At 44.3% G+C, this 18,224-nt stretch overlaps 1 protein-coding gene across 3 annotated transcripts in view; it reads left to right on the top strand.

The window, feature by feature from the left end:
- Positions 1-18,224, top strand: part of LOC144769464 (vascular endothelial growth factor C-like) — a 204,642-nt gene that overhangs the window by 19,730 nt on the left and 166,688 nt on the right. For all 3 annotated transcript variants that reach the window (XM_078653576.1, XM_078653578.1, XM_078653579.1), the window contains exons 3-4: positions 7,508-7,698; positions 9,504-9,712. In XM_078653576.1, coding sequence (XP_078509702.1) covers positions 7,508-7,698; positions 9,504-9,712 — 400 coding nt within the window. The remainder of the gene's footprint in view (positions 1-7,507; positions 7,699-9,503; positions 9,713-18,224) is intronic.

Raw genomic sequence — 18,224 nt, 5'->3', positions numbered from 1 at the left:
CAGAGTAAGCTGGGTGGGTTATAAAGCCAAGGATATTAATGGAGATTGTATCATAGTTAATTTTAGAGATCCCCGAGTGGTACAGTTTATAAGTAGCTTTACAAACTATGATAATCCTGGTGGTATTTTCTCTCTCGATTTAAGCTACTTTTACCCACCAGCTTCAGCTGTTACTAGCGGGCCAAGGTTTAATAACCCTTTCTTTGGAAGCAACAACTTGCGTCCAGGATATCAATTTCATGCCCCCCAGCACCGAACATGTATAGTGGCTTCTTGCCTCGTAATTTACATCATGGCGGTAATTACCTACCAGTTGGGGATCATTACAATGTGCCTATTTGTAATCGTTTTGAATCCCTGTCTGGACTTGGTGGGTTGGATTGACCAATATGTGAGAAACCAAAGAACCATGCTGATGAGTTACTCTCTCCCCAGCTAGTTAGGGATAAACAGGCGAATCCAGACCCTCCTGAGTTAGTATCTCTAACTTATGTTGGTAAGGAGAATGCTTATTCCGATGTGATTGATATAACTGGCAGAAGAATTATTCCGGACTCAAATTTGAATGAGGAGACAACAGCTGTTTACATGGGAAATGATGCGTTTTTTGCTACAGAGGTTACTGGTACGAAAAAGAATAAATGGTCTATTATCTCTTGGAACATAGCTGGCCTCAGAGCTAAATTTGATAACCCACTTTGGCTTAAACTAATTAATGAAAATGATGTCATATGTTTACAAGAGACATGGTCCAAGGAAGCGTACCATCTGAATGGTTTTAAAACTATATTGACCCCAGCCATTGGCTCAACACACGTCAGAGCTAAAGGAGGGCTCTGCACGTATGTTTCAAATTCTTTTAAATGTAAAAGTATGGAGACCTTTTATAATAACCGCTTTTATCACATAGTAGGGTTGCATTTGATTAATACTGTTTGTATCTTGATTGTGAACCTATATAACAATGTCCCTCCAGCTGACATACTATCAGTCTTTAAGGCCCTGAAATCTAAACTCAACAGTTTAACCTGTAATGAAAGGAAGGAGTTTTTTGTCATATGGGGAGGTGACTTTAATTGTGCCCTTTGTAAGGAAGCAGAAAATGGGAAATGTGGTTTAACGTTGGATAGGGAGTCCATATTAGCTCATTTTGAACATTCAGTAATGGGGGATATTCTGAATGAAATTATGTTCATAAATGATCTGGGCTTTGCCAATAAGTTATGTCAGCCCGAGGTTCCATTTTCTGCTACTTTTATGGGTAGAGGGTTATCCTCGGTAATCGATTACATCTTGATCTCTTCATGTTATAAAGATAGTATTTTCAATTACTCCAAGATGGGAATCTCCCTTAGCGATCACTACCCTATTAGAGTGGAAATAGTAGATCCACGAGATGATCCTATTGATGTTAATTTAATCAGGGCACATTCGAGAGATATTGATATCTCAAGACAAAATGGATATGCTTTGAAGTGGACTAAGGTGATGCCTGAAGAGTTTTTATGTAAGATCATCAAGGCCTGTAAAACAAGTTTCAGTATTTGTCTGGAAATGGGGCTGACAATAGAGAAATAATTACTAATTTTAGGCAAATAACAATGTACATCAAAAATAGCCTTTGGGTAGAAGTAAAGAACCCTATAAGCAAAAATAAGGGCTGGTTTGATTCAGCGTGCACCAAGACATACTCTAATCTCAAACGGGCCCTGAGCAGTCAAGTCAGGGATCAGACGCAGATCAGGGAGCTGCGCAAGGCATATAAGATAGCACAAAAAAATAGGAGGGAGGTGATGAGGAGGGAAGCTTGGGAGGCTTTAATTGAAGCTTCCCAACTGAAAGATATGACAACCTTTTGGAGGGCTGTCAATGCACCGTATTTTAAGGATAATACTAAGGCAAGGATGGAGATTGCCATCAGTGAAGATGAATGGGTGAGCCATTTTGAAACTCTCTATAGCTCTCCGACTATCACTGAAGAATCACTAAGTGAGATGACAGAGAAGGATATGAATATTATGATTAAGACCAAAGATGATCTGGAATTCACTTTAGAAGAGGTAACTAGGGGTATTAATTCTAGTAAGGGCGGCAAGGCACCAGGGCCTGACGGAGTCCCAGTGGATGTCTTTAAAAATAATATAGCCGTATGGGCGCCACTGCTAACTAGATTATTTAATGCTGCTGACTCGGTGGGACTAGTTAACTCATGGTATGAATCGATTATTGTACCCATTTTTAAAAAAGGCGATAGGGCTAGCTGTGTGTGCTACCGCCCGATATCTTTGCTTGACTCAACAAATAAAATCATCGGGCGTGTTATTTTAAATAGGTTGCAGTTATGGGCTGAGGAGCACAAGATTATCAGCGACCTACAATATGGCTTTAGAGAGGGTATCGGGACAATTGACCAATGTCTCAATTTATTTATTGTCCTGGAGAAATATACAAAGGCCAAGGGAGGTAGGTTATTCTTAACCTTTGTGGATCTGACATCCGCTTTTGACTGTGTTTCCCACAGCAAATTATGCTAGGTTGGGTGTTGAGAACAATATAATTTTATTCCTCAGAGAGCTGTATAATGGTGCTACGGCCACGATTAGATACAGTAAAAGAGGGGAATGTACAAGAATGTTTAATATAGCAAGGGGAGTGAGGCAAGGATGCGTCCTTGCCCCTTTCTTATTTATCATCTATATTAATGATCTGGAGAAAATCTTGCTGCAAGAATGTCAAGATATGCCTACGGCACAAAATCGATCAATACCTGCACTTATTTATGCAGATGTTGCTGTCTTGCTGGCAAGGACCCCATTAGCTATGCAAACAATGATATCATCATTTACCACCTTCATGACCAATCTGGACCTGAAGGTTAATTGTACTAAAACTTTTAGTATGAACTGTGGTAAAGGAGCAAATTTGAAAAAAAGAACCATGTACATTGACTCCAAACCACTAGAGCATACTCAAACTTTCCCGTATTTAGGAATTCTCTTTGACCGTACTGGACAGTGGGGCAGTGCAGTTAAAAGTAGAAATGTATTATTTGCTAAGTCAATAATGGCCCTTAAACTGTTTAGTAAAAAGCTGGGGAATAAACTGGTAAGGGAGCTCTTGCGTATATACCAAGCTAGTTGTGTTGCAGTTGCAACTTACGGTGCGGGTGTCTGGGGGGATGCCAACGTCTCAACCTTACACTTAACCGAAAATGGCTTTCTCAGATATCTTTTATCCATACCCGAAATTACGTCCACATACATCTGTCACACTGAACTGGGTTTACCCTACCTAGAAGATATCATCAAGGTGGAACCGGTCCTTCTGTGGCATGGGGTGTGGACCACAGAAGAATGCCATCTCAATTGTCTAATTTTGGGAGACGTCTTGAAATTGGATTGTGCTCATCGGGTGAAATGGCTTAGTTACATTAAGTCATTTTTTGTTAACATTGATCATCCTGATTATTTTGACGACCCTCTATTAATGTATCAGATCCCGGGAAAAGAGCTAAAAAAGTTATGTATAACTTATTTAGTGTGATCTCTCATCAATTGATACTCACTTCGCAGGTTATTCAACCCTATTTAACCTTGCAGATGAGGGATCATGATAGGGTCCTAATTATTCGTTTTAGATTTGGTATCCTTTTTAGGCTCCTGAATTTTCCTACTACTAATAACTGGACTAGTGGCATTTGTAAATTTCCTTGTGACGACCTGTCCACCCAATCTGATATTCACATTTTATTTTTCTGTAAATTTTATTCTGTACCAAGGAAAAGGTGGATTATGCCCATCTTAAGGTATTTAAACCTAAGGCAATGTCGGCCCGCAATTCAGAAATTAGACGACATATTCTCTGTGGCGTCTGTATCCGCCTTTCTTAAAAATGTCTTTTATTCATGAAAAACTATTATTATCTGATTTTATTAGTATCTGAGCAATGGCATTTTAATGTATGTAACATGTACTATTAACTATGTAATAATTGCTGCTATATTTGTTGTAATTTTATGAACTTTTATGGTTATCTATGACATTATAACCGAATAAAGTCTTTGATGATGATGAAATTAACATAATAACATAATACCACAATCCATTCATAATCTCTATTTGATTTTAAAAATACCACAGTCGCTAATAGGTCCAGTCAAGGCTCAGTAAATTAATTCTTGCTCGACCCATGGTCGCTTAGCAAACGAGCAGTCAGACTTAATTTAGTAGACAGGCATGTTTAACGAATTTATTACCACCAAAACAGTAAATAAGTAAAAGACACAACACAAGAAAAATCCTTATCTTTAAAATTACACCAAAACGACAAGACTGAAGATATGAATTTTTAAAGATTAATAAACAATTGTGCATTCTAGCGCCAAAAAGCTTAAAGCGGCACTTGTGGCTATCTGGTCGCTCTGGACTGGGGAAAGGTCAACGTTTTTTGGCTGACAACGATGGAGCGAGTGTCGGTTAGATTGAGGGCTAGGTCCCGGTCAAAAGTTTACCTTTGGAGTTAGTCTTTTTCTTTGAGCTTTCCTTTTCGACGACGAGTCCTCTGGTTTCTCTGATCCGTAGCTTGAATCAATGACGGCAGCCTGCTGCAGCACAGAACCTCTGTGAGCCACATGAAGTCTTTGTCCCTGACGGAGAGGAGCTTCTGAGCTTTCAGCAGGACAAACCAGCATGGTCAGGCCGTTTTGGGAGTAGACAACGACGGCTTGACTCTTGACACCAAGCTGGTGTCCTGGAACTTTTCTGCAAAACTTTGCAGAAAGTTTCCAAACTTTGAGTTCTTGCAGTTTCTTGGTTCTACTAAATAAGGGTCCAGTAACAGCAGTAAAGGGTTGAGAGACTGGATTGCTTCTTGGGGGCTAGGGCTCTATTTCTCACAACGCACCTGTACAGTCCAGGAAAAATCCAGTTGCAACTAGTCAGCTGGGGGTGATCCTCTCTTTGGCTTGGCAGGCGACTACTTCCAGCTCTCTTGTACGTGTTGCTGATCAGGGAGTCCACTCTTTTTCCTTTGAATCAGGCACAGTCATTTCTTTGTGGAGCCTTGTCAGTGCATAAGGTGCAATCCTTCTGGGTGCAAGCCTTCCGTGGTGCAGTCCAAGGGTCCAGCAGGGCAGTCCTTCTTCTTCTGATGTTCCAGGCAGTGTTCTGAGGTGCTCCTGCAGCTCTCCCATATTTATCCTCCATTCTGAGCTGGCGGGGAGTAGGATGACACCCCATCCAATGGGTAAAGCTACCTCCCTCTGCCATGACCACTTCTTGCAAAGTGTGGCATATTTTGGACCAAGAATGCACCACTCTGCCAAAATTCAAAATTAAGAAATTCACTGCTTTGTGTGTTTGTCTGTGTAACCCAATCCAGATGTGTAGCTATCGTCTGATTACACTCCCCTCCAAGCCCCTCTCCTAATCTAATTAGCGGGGCTCCCATCTGGCTGGCGATCAAGGAAGTAGGAGCTGGGCAGGGTCCTATGACATCTAGCGTATCTCCCCAGCCCTTTTCCTCTACCTGGCTTATCTAGGAAGCAAATCTCCTCTCCCCCAAATGGCTTTATTGTTTCAACCCCAGGACTCTTCACAACTACTCAGGGAAAAGCTTGGCTCAGGCTGTAAAAGCCTGACCAATCAGAAGAGGCTGCTACAGGCCAAGTATCACCAGGACAGTAAGTTCTAAAACTACTTTCCTGTAACATTTATAATAAATCCAACCGTGGCAAGGTGTTCGATGTATTGTAACCATTGTTTTGATACTTTGAATGATATGTCTAGTTTGCACCAATCGAAAGTAGGCTGGGTGGTGAACTCCGCTCCATTCACAGAGTTTGCAGAGTTTTTCGCACTCCACTGAGCTTGCGAAGTTTAGAAAAACTCTGCTCTGCATAGCCGAGAGGAGTTGTTTTTTCACTCGTGCTCACCAACGGTATGTTGGCGAGCACGAGCGATGAAAATCCACCGCTAGACTGCTTTCCAGTGAGATTTCTCAACGAGGGCGGTCGGTAGCACTCATGTTGAGAAACCTTCACTTTGCGTTGAGGAAGATGCTGCTAGAGTACAACTTTTACTCGAGCAGCAGAAAGAAGCAGTGCCCTCTTGAGCTGCACATGATGCCATTTGTGCTACACCCGGTACTAAAAATCAGCGAGAATGGCGCGAGGTAATGCACTCCGCCGCTATGCTGAACTCTACGTTGAACTTAATAAAAGTTAGACTTTATTAAGTTTAATAAAGCCTTCCCATGTTAGCCTATGGGGCTAGAGGCACTACATAGGGGAAATGCCTTTGGCTGTTTTTCCTTACTAGAGCTTACAAAACATATTTTATATTGTGCTTGCTTTTTATAATAATGCACCCTACCCTAGGGGCACCTTGAGAAGACCTAAGTGGTGAGATGTATGTAATAATGAAGGTAGTTTGGGACTTTGAAAGCACTTTTAATTCCAAAGTTGAATTTGGGCACAGTTATATTTTAAAACCAGCCTGCAAGACATCAGATACCCCAGCAGTGCACACTTAAGTAAATTAAGTCCACTGGGGTCTCTAAACTTACATGACCTACCATATAGTAGGGGCGTCCAGGCAGGTTGTCTTTGCCAGTCAGAACTATGTCAATTAGCATATAGCTTTAGATTACAGAACACTGACCCTGGGCCTGGTTAGCAGAGCTCAAAGCCCTTTCAGAGTCAGTAACCACCTGCATCAGTAAAAAAATGGGGGCGATCAGGGCAAGAGGGATGACTTCCCTACAGGGTTACAAAACAAACCCTAAGAGGAATCCTTCAGCCAGTGAGCCTCACAGAAGTAAATCTGCAGCATTAGCGCTGAAAATCAACAGTGTTGCCAAAGCAGTCCTTTTACAGCTGTTATGGGGAGGTAGGGAATGACCACAAAATATTTGCTCCCTTCTGTGTCCATAAGCGGTATGGTTTCATTTGCTTTTCTGACCCAACTTTTGTAATTCTTATCATTCCCACTAGATATTCCTGTTGTCTATCTGCCTAGCTCTGGGAAGCCTTCAGCTGAGTTTTTATCAGCATTTGCACCTGCTGTGCTGTCCCCTCTCACCCTCCCCCACCCCCCTACCGAAAATGTGGGCTACAATGAGAGTCAGTTCTCTCTCTTGGGACACTGCTGATGCTGGCTTCTTGAAGGACACATTCTATTCTCACTTTTCTGTTCAATTTAATTTACTCCCCCTCTACCGGGTAGCAGTAATTCAGTACAAAGTAACAAAATAGAAAATCCAGCATGTCAGCAGTGAGGAGGCGAATTTACTGGAATGCACTGTAACAACTCAACTTCCACAGTGCAATACCATTATAGGGTTCTAGGATCCTATAGGGACTGGCCTAAACAGAGAGCAAGTCAATATCTGACATTTCTGAGTTCATAGGTATAGCTAGTCACATGTTTGAGTGACTCACAACTTTTTGATCACTGAATAGTTTCATATTGCACAGGACCTTATAATGCTCATGTATTCCTTGACACAGGCGTGGAGGCAGAGCTGGAGAGGACCCACTGCCAGCCCCGTGAGGTGTGCATCAAAGTGTCTGACGAGCACCCACCTTCCTCCAGCACCTTCTATGTGCCCAAGTGCGTGACAGTGTACCGGTGCGGAGGCTGCTGCAATGGAGAAGGGAGTAACTGTGTTAATACCAGCCAGAAATTCATCCGCAAAACCGTGAGTATTGTGGGCGTAGAACGCAAGGGGACACACTCTCACAGTATGAGCGTGCCCAGCAGATATAAAGCAGTCAGCCATTTTATGTCATGAGGATTCCAGCAGTAAAAATAATGCACCAGTGTAATATGCAATAGATAAGACTGTAATTTGATACTGGCTTGAAATCCCTCAATAAAGAAGTAAAATGGAGCCATTTTGTATGTAGAAAAACAATTATTTTGTGTTCTGAACTCTCACTCTGGGATTCTTCTTCAATAATTCAAGCTATGAAGTGGGAGCTTCCCATACAAAAGTTTCATGCCCAAAGCTAATGTTTAACCAGTCTGGTTTCTGCCGGTACGCGGCACCAACAGAGCAAAACAAACAAGCATTTGCAATGCAATAGGTCTCGCATTTGCAAGAGTTTAAGCTTTTGACATTGTAAATGACAATGCATTTTATTTGTCTGCAATGCTAATTAACCCGTAAAGAAAATGCATTGTCATTTACAATAGCTGAAACCTTTGTAAATGTGAGACATATTCAAAGAAGCAGCCACCATTGTCCCAGGCTGCTTCGAAAGTGAAAGCGCACCTGGTCCGCTGAATGTTGCAGGAAAGCATGTCGTGCCTGAAGTAGGAAAAACTGAATAAAGAAAATAGTGCTTACAGACTAAAAAAGACGTACCGTGTAACAACCAAAGTAAAGGGGCCAGTCCTCGTGGGAGGTTACAAATGAAGACAAGGCGGTACTAAGGAGGGACTAACAAGCCTATTAACAAATCAGAAGCCAGCATTTAGGAAGGACAATGACACAAGCCAATGACAAATATGGATGGGCTTCTATTCCATACTCCAATACAGCATGCCGCAGAGCAGTGCCCAGGCTCGACCTAAAAACTGGGCCTTAAGAGAGGTTCTTATCGGTTCCTCTAGAGGCCTTAGTTAAAACAAAAGTTGTTGGGGTGGAACACGAGAACATAACATTTATCTGGAGGTGGTGGTGGATTCTGCTTTAAATAGCAGGAACAAACAGTAAACGTTATTAATTTGAACTTGTTATTACTAGTGGGCCAGATAAAGGGTACGATATTAACTGTTAAATATCTCTTTGCTTATCGAGTTCAGCTATTATTGATACAAAAGAAGGTTCTATTTCGGAGTGTGGAGAATAAAGTTCTTATTTACATGGATTAGACAACGCCCTTTGTTGCAATGTGCCTTTTTCATCATACTACGACTCTGACTGCACACAGTCTTTCATTGAGTCTTGAGTTTCTGGTGGATTCCTTCAGCATGAGGTGACAGGCTTGTGTAGTGGATGAGTAGTATGGCGAATAGTTTCTTCCAGCAACAAGCAGTTTAATTTTGAATTATGTATTTAACATCCCAGAGACATCTGCCACTTCTATCCACAATATAATAGGTGAACTTGTGGAGTGTACATCCATTCCAAGAGGTATCTTGGCACAGTTTACCAATAAAGTATGTATGTTGTTAGCCAACTCAATGATACTCATGTTATCATCCTCATAAGGATGATAGTCTCAGTGTGCACCAGGAATCAAACCTGCCACCATGGGACCAAACATAAATCTTTGATGTGAAAGCATTAATTGATTTAACCACTACTCTTCTCTGTCATTGGTTGTGTCCTCTTTCTTCCATGTACAGTGGAACCATCCACTGGCAGCAGAAAGTGGTGATAAGTTTGTCCATGTGTCTACAACCACTCAATCAGATTGAATAAGACAATGACACACATCCGCTATCTCTTCTTTTGGCATTTTATCTTCTCCATCTAATGGCTCCTCTCTCTTTCAGCTAATTGAGATAACCATTCCTCCAGTCCAGGAGCCGAGAACGGTGTCCAAGTTGTTCCTCAATCACACCAACTGTGGATGCACCAGCCACCTGGCCCATCGGCGCTCCATGATGAAGAGGGCCTCTGCTGAGTGGCATGTCACCTACGCTGGAACATTCACATCACAAAATGGGGCCAAAGCACAGAGACATGGAACAGGTCCTGCACGGTAAGTGAGTGGAGTGTACAGGTGCACAGTGTGAACCACAGTCAGATTGCATGATCACGAAAATAGAGAGGACTGATAGATTCACATCTCCAAGAAGTAGGACCTCAGAACTTAAGTCTGCTATAACACCCCAACAGTAACTTACAGAACTCCGGCTATTTCAGTACAGAGACTAACAGACTACTCTGCCATGCATTTCAGTCATGACGTGGTGACAACAAACCCTCTCCTTAGTCCATTACTGGAAGTCACACACATGCCTTCTACTGCAGCACAGTCTTGACAACCAGCACTGTTAACTCGGTAATGGCACGACCTGTTCAAAACTCTGAAAATGTAACCGTGGCTACTTACATATAGCACTCGTATTACTGTTCAATACTGAGATACAAGAGGTCTGCAGGTGTATGTCAGATCTCACCAGAGTTAATTTATTGGTATCCACAATCCAAAACTGCACCATTCATGTTGTTCAATCACTGAAACCTACAAGTAGCTGATCCAGCAAAAGCGTTTTTCTAACTCACCAACAGTTCATGGCACTGCTTCTGGTGAGTCGCAAGGACAGCTTCTCTAACCAGGTGAGACACAGAACGTATCACATCATCCAAACCTTTGCAGTATTCCCGGATTATATCTTCTGTTATATTGATGAGGACATTTGCAGGAAGAGCTGGCAGTCTCATCACTCGTCCCCCATGAAGACTTAATGGGGTGACAATACTGTTCTCCTCTCCTGTCTGGTGTACTTCTCAAACTCATCAACGAGTTTGGTGACCGTTCAGACTCTCTGAGAAGCGGTCGCTCCCCACGCTCCTGGCCTGGGTATCGTAGCGCTTTGCTTGAATTGACTGTAAAGAATTAGTGCCTGCTACTGCTCACTACTGCTGTCCATTGCTCGCATTGTAATTGTGCTAGTTTGTCGATTGCTCGCATTTAAATCTGTGCATATTTAGCGCTCGCATTGCTTGATCTTAAATTCATAATTAGCGCCTGTTTGTGCCGGTGCCACTGCCCTTTGTGCCCCAATCTCCTCCTGTTGTCCTGTTTCGGTTCTGCTTTCACTGCCATTTGTTGTTGTGCCTCGTAGCCAGCCTCTCCATCCCGCTCCCGCCTCCCAGCTGCTCCTCCCTCCCACTGATAGCTTAGGCTCGTCCCGCAGATAGTTGCGCTGTGACCGTTCAGACTCTCTGAGAAGCGGTCGCTCCCCACGCTCCTGGCCTGGGTATCGTAGCGCTTTGCTTGAATTGACTGTAAAGAGTTAGTGCCTGCTACTGCTCACTACTGCTGTCCATTGCTCGCATTGTAATTGTGCTAGTTTGTCGATTGCTCGCACTTAAATCTGTGCATATTTAGCGCTCGCATTGCTTGATCTTAAATTCATAATTAGCGCCTGTTTGTGCCGGTGCCACTGCCCTTTGTGCCCCAATCTCGTCCTGTTGTCCTGTTTCGGTTCTGCTTTCACTGCCATTTGTTGTTGTGCCTCGTAGCCAGCCTCTCCACCCCGCTCCCGCCTCCCAGCTGCTCCTCCTTCGCTCCGCCCCCCCCCACTATCCACTTATGTCAGAATAGCCTACGCGCAGCGGTCACGCGCTGCGGACGCGCCCCATGCGTGCCGAAGGTGCGCCAAAGGTAAGCCCGTCTACGCCTGTCCCCGCCTGGACCGCGCCCAGCGCCAGACCCCCTGGCCCCCGCAAAATCCACTCCGCCCGCATAACGTACGACACCACAACCCTCTCAGCCCTTAACCCCGGGCGACCACCAAACTGCTACCAAGCCGCCCCAGGACACACCCATGGACCCTTTACCTGCCACTCCTGCAAGTACGACTGCATCAGGACCCACACCAAACCCACAAACCCCAAACATAGCTCCGACATTAACCACCTGAAATGCATCCTGCTCAACACCCGCTCGGTCCACAGGCACGCCATTGACCTTTGGAACCTACTCGACACTACATCGCCGGACATCGCCTTCCTTACAGAAACCTGGATGAACGCCTCATCAGCTCCCGACATCGCCATAGCCATCCCGGACGGCTACAAGATCATTCGAAAGGACCGCACCAACCAAACAGGAGGAGGCATCGCCATCGTCCATAAGAACACCATCCGCATCACGACCAGTTCCGCCGAACACCTTCACTTCCAGATCCACACCGACCCCAAGACCACTCTCAGAGGCACCCTCATCTACAGGCCACCAGGACCCCGCACACAATTCAGCGAAGACATCACTGACTTCATCAGCCCACACGCCCTCCCCTCCGAGGACTACATTTTACAGGGAGACCCCAACTTCCACCTGGAAAAGAAAAACAACAGCAACACCACCACCCTTGTGGACAACCTGGTCAACCTCGGACTCGAACAACTTGTTGATACCCCCACTCACTATGCCGGGCACACGCTCGACCCAATCTTCACCTCCAGCAAGCACATCTCCTTCAATCACACCACAGCTCTCCATTGGATGGACCACAGCTGCGTTCACTTCAACTACAAAAAGACCACGACCCACAAGCTCCCACAACCAATTCCCCGGAGAAACTGGAACAAAATTATCACCGACCAACTCTTCACATCGCTTCACCAAAACCCTCCTGCCAAATCATCGGACCCAAACCAAGCAGCCACCAACCTCACACAATGGATCACCCACACCGCCGATGAACTAGCACCCTTGAAAAACCATCAAATCAAGCAAGGTAGCAAAAAAGCCCACTGGTTCAACGATGACCTTAGGAAATCCAAGAAGCTCTGTCGCACCCTCGAGAAAGCCTGGAGAAAAAACCCTACCACTGTCAACCTGGCCACCTTCAAGAACGCCACCCGCAAACACCACCAACTGATCCGATCCACCAAGAAATCAGCATTCAAGGATCGACTTGATAACAACGCCCACAACAGCAAGGAACTATTCAACATCGTCAAAGAATTTACCAACCCCACCGCCGGCACCAACGACATCACTCCCTCCCAAGACCTCTGCGACTCCCTAGCCTCATTCTTCCACAACAAAATCGCCAACATACATAACATCTTTGAAAACCAGTCCGGAGACCAGTCCTCTCCACCCACCTCCGAACCAAAACCCCCCTCTAACAACCTTTGCGCCTGGAACCCAATCACCACTGAAGACACCATCCGCCTGATGAACTCCATCCACTCAGGATCGCCAACCGACCCATGTCCCCACCACATTTTCAACAAAGCAGACTCCATTATCGCACCCCACCTCCGAGACGTCATCAACTGCTCCCTCAACTCCGCTACCTTCCCGGAAAGCTGGAAACATGCCGAACTCAGCGCCCTTCTGAAGAAACCCACAGCAGACTCCACTGAACTTAAGAACTACCGCCCCATCTCGCTCCTCCCATTCCCTGCCAAAGTCATTGAGAAAGCCGTCAACAGTCAGCTTGCCGCCTTCCTCGAATCCAACAAATCCCTCGACCCTTCACAGTCCTGCTTCCGAGCCAAACACAGCACCGAAACCGCCCTCATCGCAGCAACAGACGACATTCGAACACTACTGGAGAACGGAGAAACAGTTGCCCTCATCCTACTTGACCTCTCCGCTGCCTTTGACACAGTCTGTCATAGCACCCTCATACAATGCCTCAGCAATGTCGGAATTCAAGGAAAAGCATTGGACTGGATCATCTCGTTCCTCGCCGGAAGAACCCAGAGAGTCCGCCTCCGCCCTTTTAGATCAGAGGCCACCGAAGTCATCTGCGGCGTACCACAAGGATCATCACTCAGTCCCACCCTCTTCAACGTATACAAGAGTCCCCTCGCATCCATCGCGCGCCAACACAACCTCAACATCATCTCCTACGCTGACGACACACAGCTGATCCTCTCCTTCACCAAAGACCCAAACACCGCCAAAACCAACTTACACGAAGGAATGAAAGAAGTAGCCGAGTGGATGAAGAACAGCCGTTTAAAACTGAACTCGGACAAAACGGAAGTCCTCATCTTAGGTTCATCCCCCACTGCCTGGGACGACTCATGGTGACCACCGGCCCTGGGAACCGCACCCATACCTACGGACCACGCACGTAACCTGGGCTTCATCATGGACTCCTCCCTCTCGATGACCAAACAAGCCAACGCCGCCTCATCATCATGCTTCAACATCCTACGCATGCTCAAAAAAATCTTCCGTTGGATCCCCACCGAAACAAGAAAGACGGTCACCCACGCACTGGTCACAAGCCGACTGGATTACGGAAACACCCTTTACGCCGGAACCACAGCCATACTACAGAAAAAACTCCAACGCATCCAAAACGCCTCAGCCAGACTCATACTAAACATCCCCCACCAAGCTCACATTTCCGGTCACCTGAAAGACCTCCACTGGCTCCCGGTCAACAAGAGAATAACGTTCCGTCTCCTCACCCACGCACACAAAGCCCTCTACGACCTAGGACCCGATTGCCTCAACACACGCCTGTCCTTTTACACCCCCACCCGCCAACTACGATCGTCCAACCAAGCCCTCGCCGCAATTCCGCGCATCCATAGATCCACCATGGGGGGAAGATCCTTCTCCTACTTAGCGGCCAAAACCTGGAATTCTCTCCCCACCCACCTCCGTCTTACACAGAACCACCTCTCCTTCAGAAAGCAACTAAAAACTTGGATATTCGATAAGTAAAGTACCCCCCCTCCCTCAAGTGCCTTGAGACCCTCTGGGTGAGTAGTGCGCTATACACATTTTTGAACTTGAACTATCAACACAAGAGGCAATGCATCAGGCCACTTCAAAGACATTGAAGCACACCTTCGCCAATCTGGATTTCAATGTGCCATTTATCTGTTTCACCAGTCCAGAAGCATCAGGACAACAACTGTAATGGAGCTTCTGCTCAACTTGTAGTGCTGCACATAACATTTTCAGGACCACATTGTTAAAATGAGTTTCTCGGTCTGTGTCAAGAGCAGTTGGGTATCCGAACTGTGGAATCAACAATTTAGGTACTATGAGATCATCATTTCTTCGTGTTGGATATGCTTCTACCCATTTTGAGAAAATGCAAACAATGACCAAAACATATCTTAAACCATTGCAAAAGGGCATTTGTATAAAGTCCATTTGCATTTGGTTAAAAGGACCTGCGGATTTTCCTAAATGACTCATGACAACTTGCATTTTTCTTTCAGCATTTTGTTGTTTATTCACTATGCATCGAAGACACAACATTTCAGCAATCAATTGGAATATGGGATTAAATCACATCTGTCGACAGAGGCAAATCATTGGATCTCTTGCTACATGTGCAAGACCATGTAATGTCTAGCCATAGGCGACAACAAACCATGAGGTAATACAGGTCTGCCATCAATGTAAACTCAGACTTCATCTTCCCTTTTGGTATAACCAGCTCACACCCAACTTTGTTGTTCAGCTGCTGTGACTTCTATTGCGGTCAACAACAGGTTCCAATTTGTGACATCTGATGTTTCATTCAACAAATCCCCATTAAAGGTATGGGCATTCATGCACAATCCTTTGTGATTTTGTCAGCATATCTATTGCCAATGGTCACATAGTTAGTGCCTTGCCTGTGAGCTACGTACTTGACCACTGCTATTTTAGGCAGGCAATTGTAGGGACTCCAAACGGTTCCTTACATTTTCTTTATTTCGTATAGGCGTTCTGGAGGAACTCATGAACCACTCTGTGACAACAATTGCCTGAAGTTATGTACAACCTCAAAGCCATACTGACTATTGGTAAAGATCGTAACTCTTAGTTGTTCTGAAATGCTGCAAGCTTGCATCAAGGCAACCAGCTCAGAAACATGTGTTGAATGCAAGCCTTGCAACCATGATGCTTCAACAATACCTGCAAATGTACAAACAGCATAAGCAGCTTTCAAATTTCCTTCACTGTCTCGCAAACATGAACCATCAACAATCAACACATGATCAGATTCAAGCAAGGTCTAAACTGGGGTGGCATGGTGAGCAAAATAAGGATGGATTTAACTCTGATCTCTTGACTGGGGGGTGAATGTTTTGATTTGTTCCGCATGCCGTCCATCAATTGTGTGTCTACAGATTCAAGCAATGGCTCATCCTGTATATCAGGTGGGGGCTTTGTGCACAATTCAGTCACATCCAAGCAACCATGTTCAACTTCTTCAGTCACATTTTCATTTCCAGGCAGTGGCAACACGTGTATAGGCTTAAAATTGTGCACCTTTTAAGGGTCACATTCTCTGCACCCAAAAGAATCTACTCATAATTTGTGAGACGACTATTACTTAGATACTGTGTGTGAGTTAACAGTATCTCCACTGAATTAGGTACAAATAGAGTCAGTGGATGCCCCATGACTATACTTTCACACTATTCAAGACTCACACACGTAGATGCAACTGCTTTCAAACATCCAGGCAAAGCCGCAGCAAAAGGGTCAAGGGTTGCAGAAAAGTAGGCGATCGGTCTGCGACTACTTCCATGCATTTGTCAGAACTGAAGGAGCGCAGCCTTCTCTTTCACTACATAAAACAAAGCACTTATTATAATCAGGCATTCACCAGAGCAGATCCCCTGCAAAGGCATTCTTGCAGGTCAGTGAAGAAAGTCGTGCAACTGTCATCGCAAGATACAGGATCAGACACGTCTGTGTGTCAACCTCTGGAGAGGTTTTGCTGTTAAGGAAACATTTGGAATCCATTGTCGGCAGTAGCCCACTATTCCTAGAAACATGCAGACTTCTTTTTGGGAGGTTGGTGGACTCATGTTAATAATCACAGAGATTATTAAGTGTGACACTGTCCTTGCTCCTTTTTCAATGTGGTGTCCTAAGTACAGGCCTTCAGGTCTGCAAAACTGTATCTTAGTCAGGTATACTTTATGTGGAGCTACTACCATTTTAATTTCCTTAATTTTCCTCCACCATGATAAGTTGAGGGTAGACCATTTGTCCAATTTTTGCAATTTAAATCAATTCTTTTTGTTCTTATAGTAAAAAAATAAATACCAGGATACTTAAGACCAATTGAATTCTATATAATGCCTATGTCATGCGTATGTATCTGCAGTGCAAAATATGTTTAAAGGGAAACCGTCAGTTTTATTGATATTTAAAGTATATCCTGATACTGATGCATAACCTTCAACAACATAAAATATCACTGGTATAGTATGTACAGAGTCATTTAAAAAAAGCAAAACACAATCTGCATACTCAGAAACTTTGAAAACTGTATTATTGATTGTAATGCCGTAAATGTCCATAGAAGTACTAGTAAGAGTTAATATTGGTTCAATTGAGAATATAAAAAGCAAGAGGGTTAAAGGACATGCCCCCACACCCCTAGGCAAAGTCTAGTGCTTCTGTGCAGGAGAAAAGGGGAAGAGTTAATGCCATTAACAAAAAGGGTAGCTGAGGGTAAACAATATAGTGCTTTAACTTTGGAGATAAATGTAGTAATGAAACAGAATTTTGTGATAGTTCTACATAAACATTTCTAATTGAGCATGTAAAATGCTTTTTCAGCATCTAAAGCTAATACGCATATGGGGTATTTAAACTTCTTTAGGGATGTGATAGTGTGACATAGTAATCTAGTATTGTATGAGGATAATCTACCTTTCAGGAAACCAGACTGCTCAGGATGAATAAAATGGTTCAGAATAGGGGAAAGTCTATTTGCGAGAATTTAAGCATACATTTTGCAAAATAAATGCATTTGATTAATGAGTGGGACAGGCAATAACTAGGGATTAATGCAGGATCTTTATCTGGTTTAGGAAGAAAAATAATTGTTGCTTCTTTGAAAGATCCCTCCACAGACGCTTTATTTGTGTACACCTGAAACAATAGTAGTAAGAGAAGAGAAAATTGGTTCGTAAAAGTTTTATTAAATTCTGCTTGAATAACATCAGAACCTGAGGATTTCTTTACATTTAAATACCTAATGGCTTTGCAAACATCGTCCATAGCGAAAGGAGCATCAATAATACTTCTGGCAGTATGTGATAAGGGCGGCAAGTTGCACTTCAATCAATCAATCAAGCAATCAATCAGAGAATTATAAGAGCGCTACTCACCCGTGAGGCTCTCAAGGCGCTGAGGGGAGGAGGGGGCAACTCCATTTAGCCGAAGAGCCAGGCCTTGAGTTTCTTCCTGAAGGTGTTAAGGGAGGGGGCGTGTCTCATGTCTGCCGGTAGCTCATCGCATATCTTGGCTGCGATGTGAGAGAACGATCTTCTTCCTGCTCTGGCTCTGTGGATGTGCGGGGTTTCAGCCAGTGCAAGGTTGGTCGATCGTAGGTTTCTTTTGGGTATGTGGAAGTTTATCCTGTTGTTGAGGTATTTGAGTCCATTGTTGAGCCAGCATTTGTAGGCGTGAGTGAGGATTTTGAAGGTGACTCTCTTCTCCACGGGAAGCCAGTGGAGTGTCCGCAGGTGTTGGCAGATGTGTATGTGCAGTGGGATGCCGAGGACGAGTCAGGCTGTGATGTTCTGTTTGGAGTTTGTGGAGAAGG

Source organism: Lissotriton helveticus, chromosome 7 (genome assembly GCF_964261635.1).
Source record: "Lissotriton helveticus chromosome 7, aLisHel1.1, whole genome shotgun sequence".
Classification (NCBI taxonomy): domain Eukaryota; kingdom Metazoa; phylum Chordata; class Amphibia; order Caudata; family Salamandridae; genus Lissotriton; species Lissotriton helveticus.
This window is presented reverse-complemented; position numbering and strand designations above follow the sequence as displayed.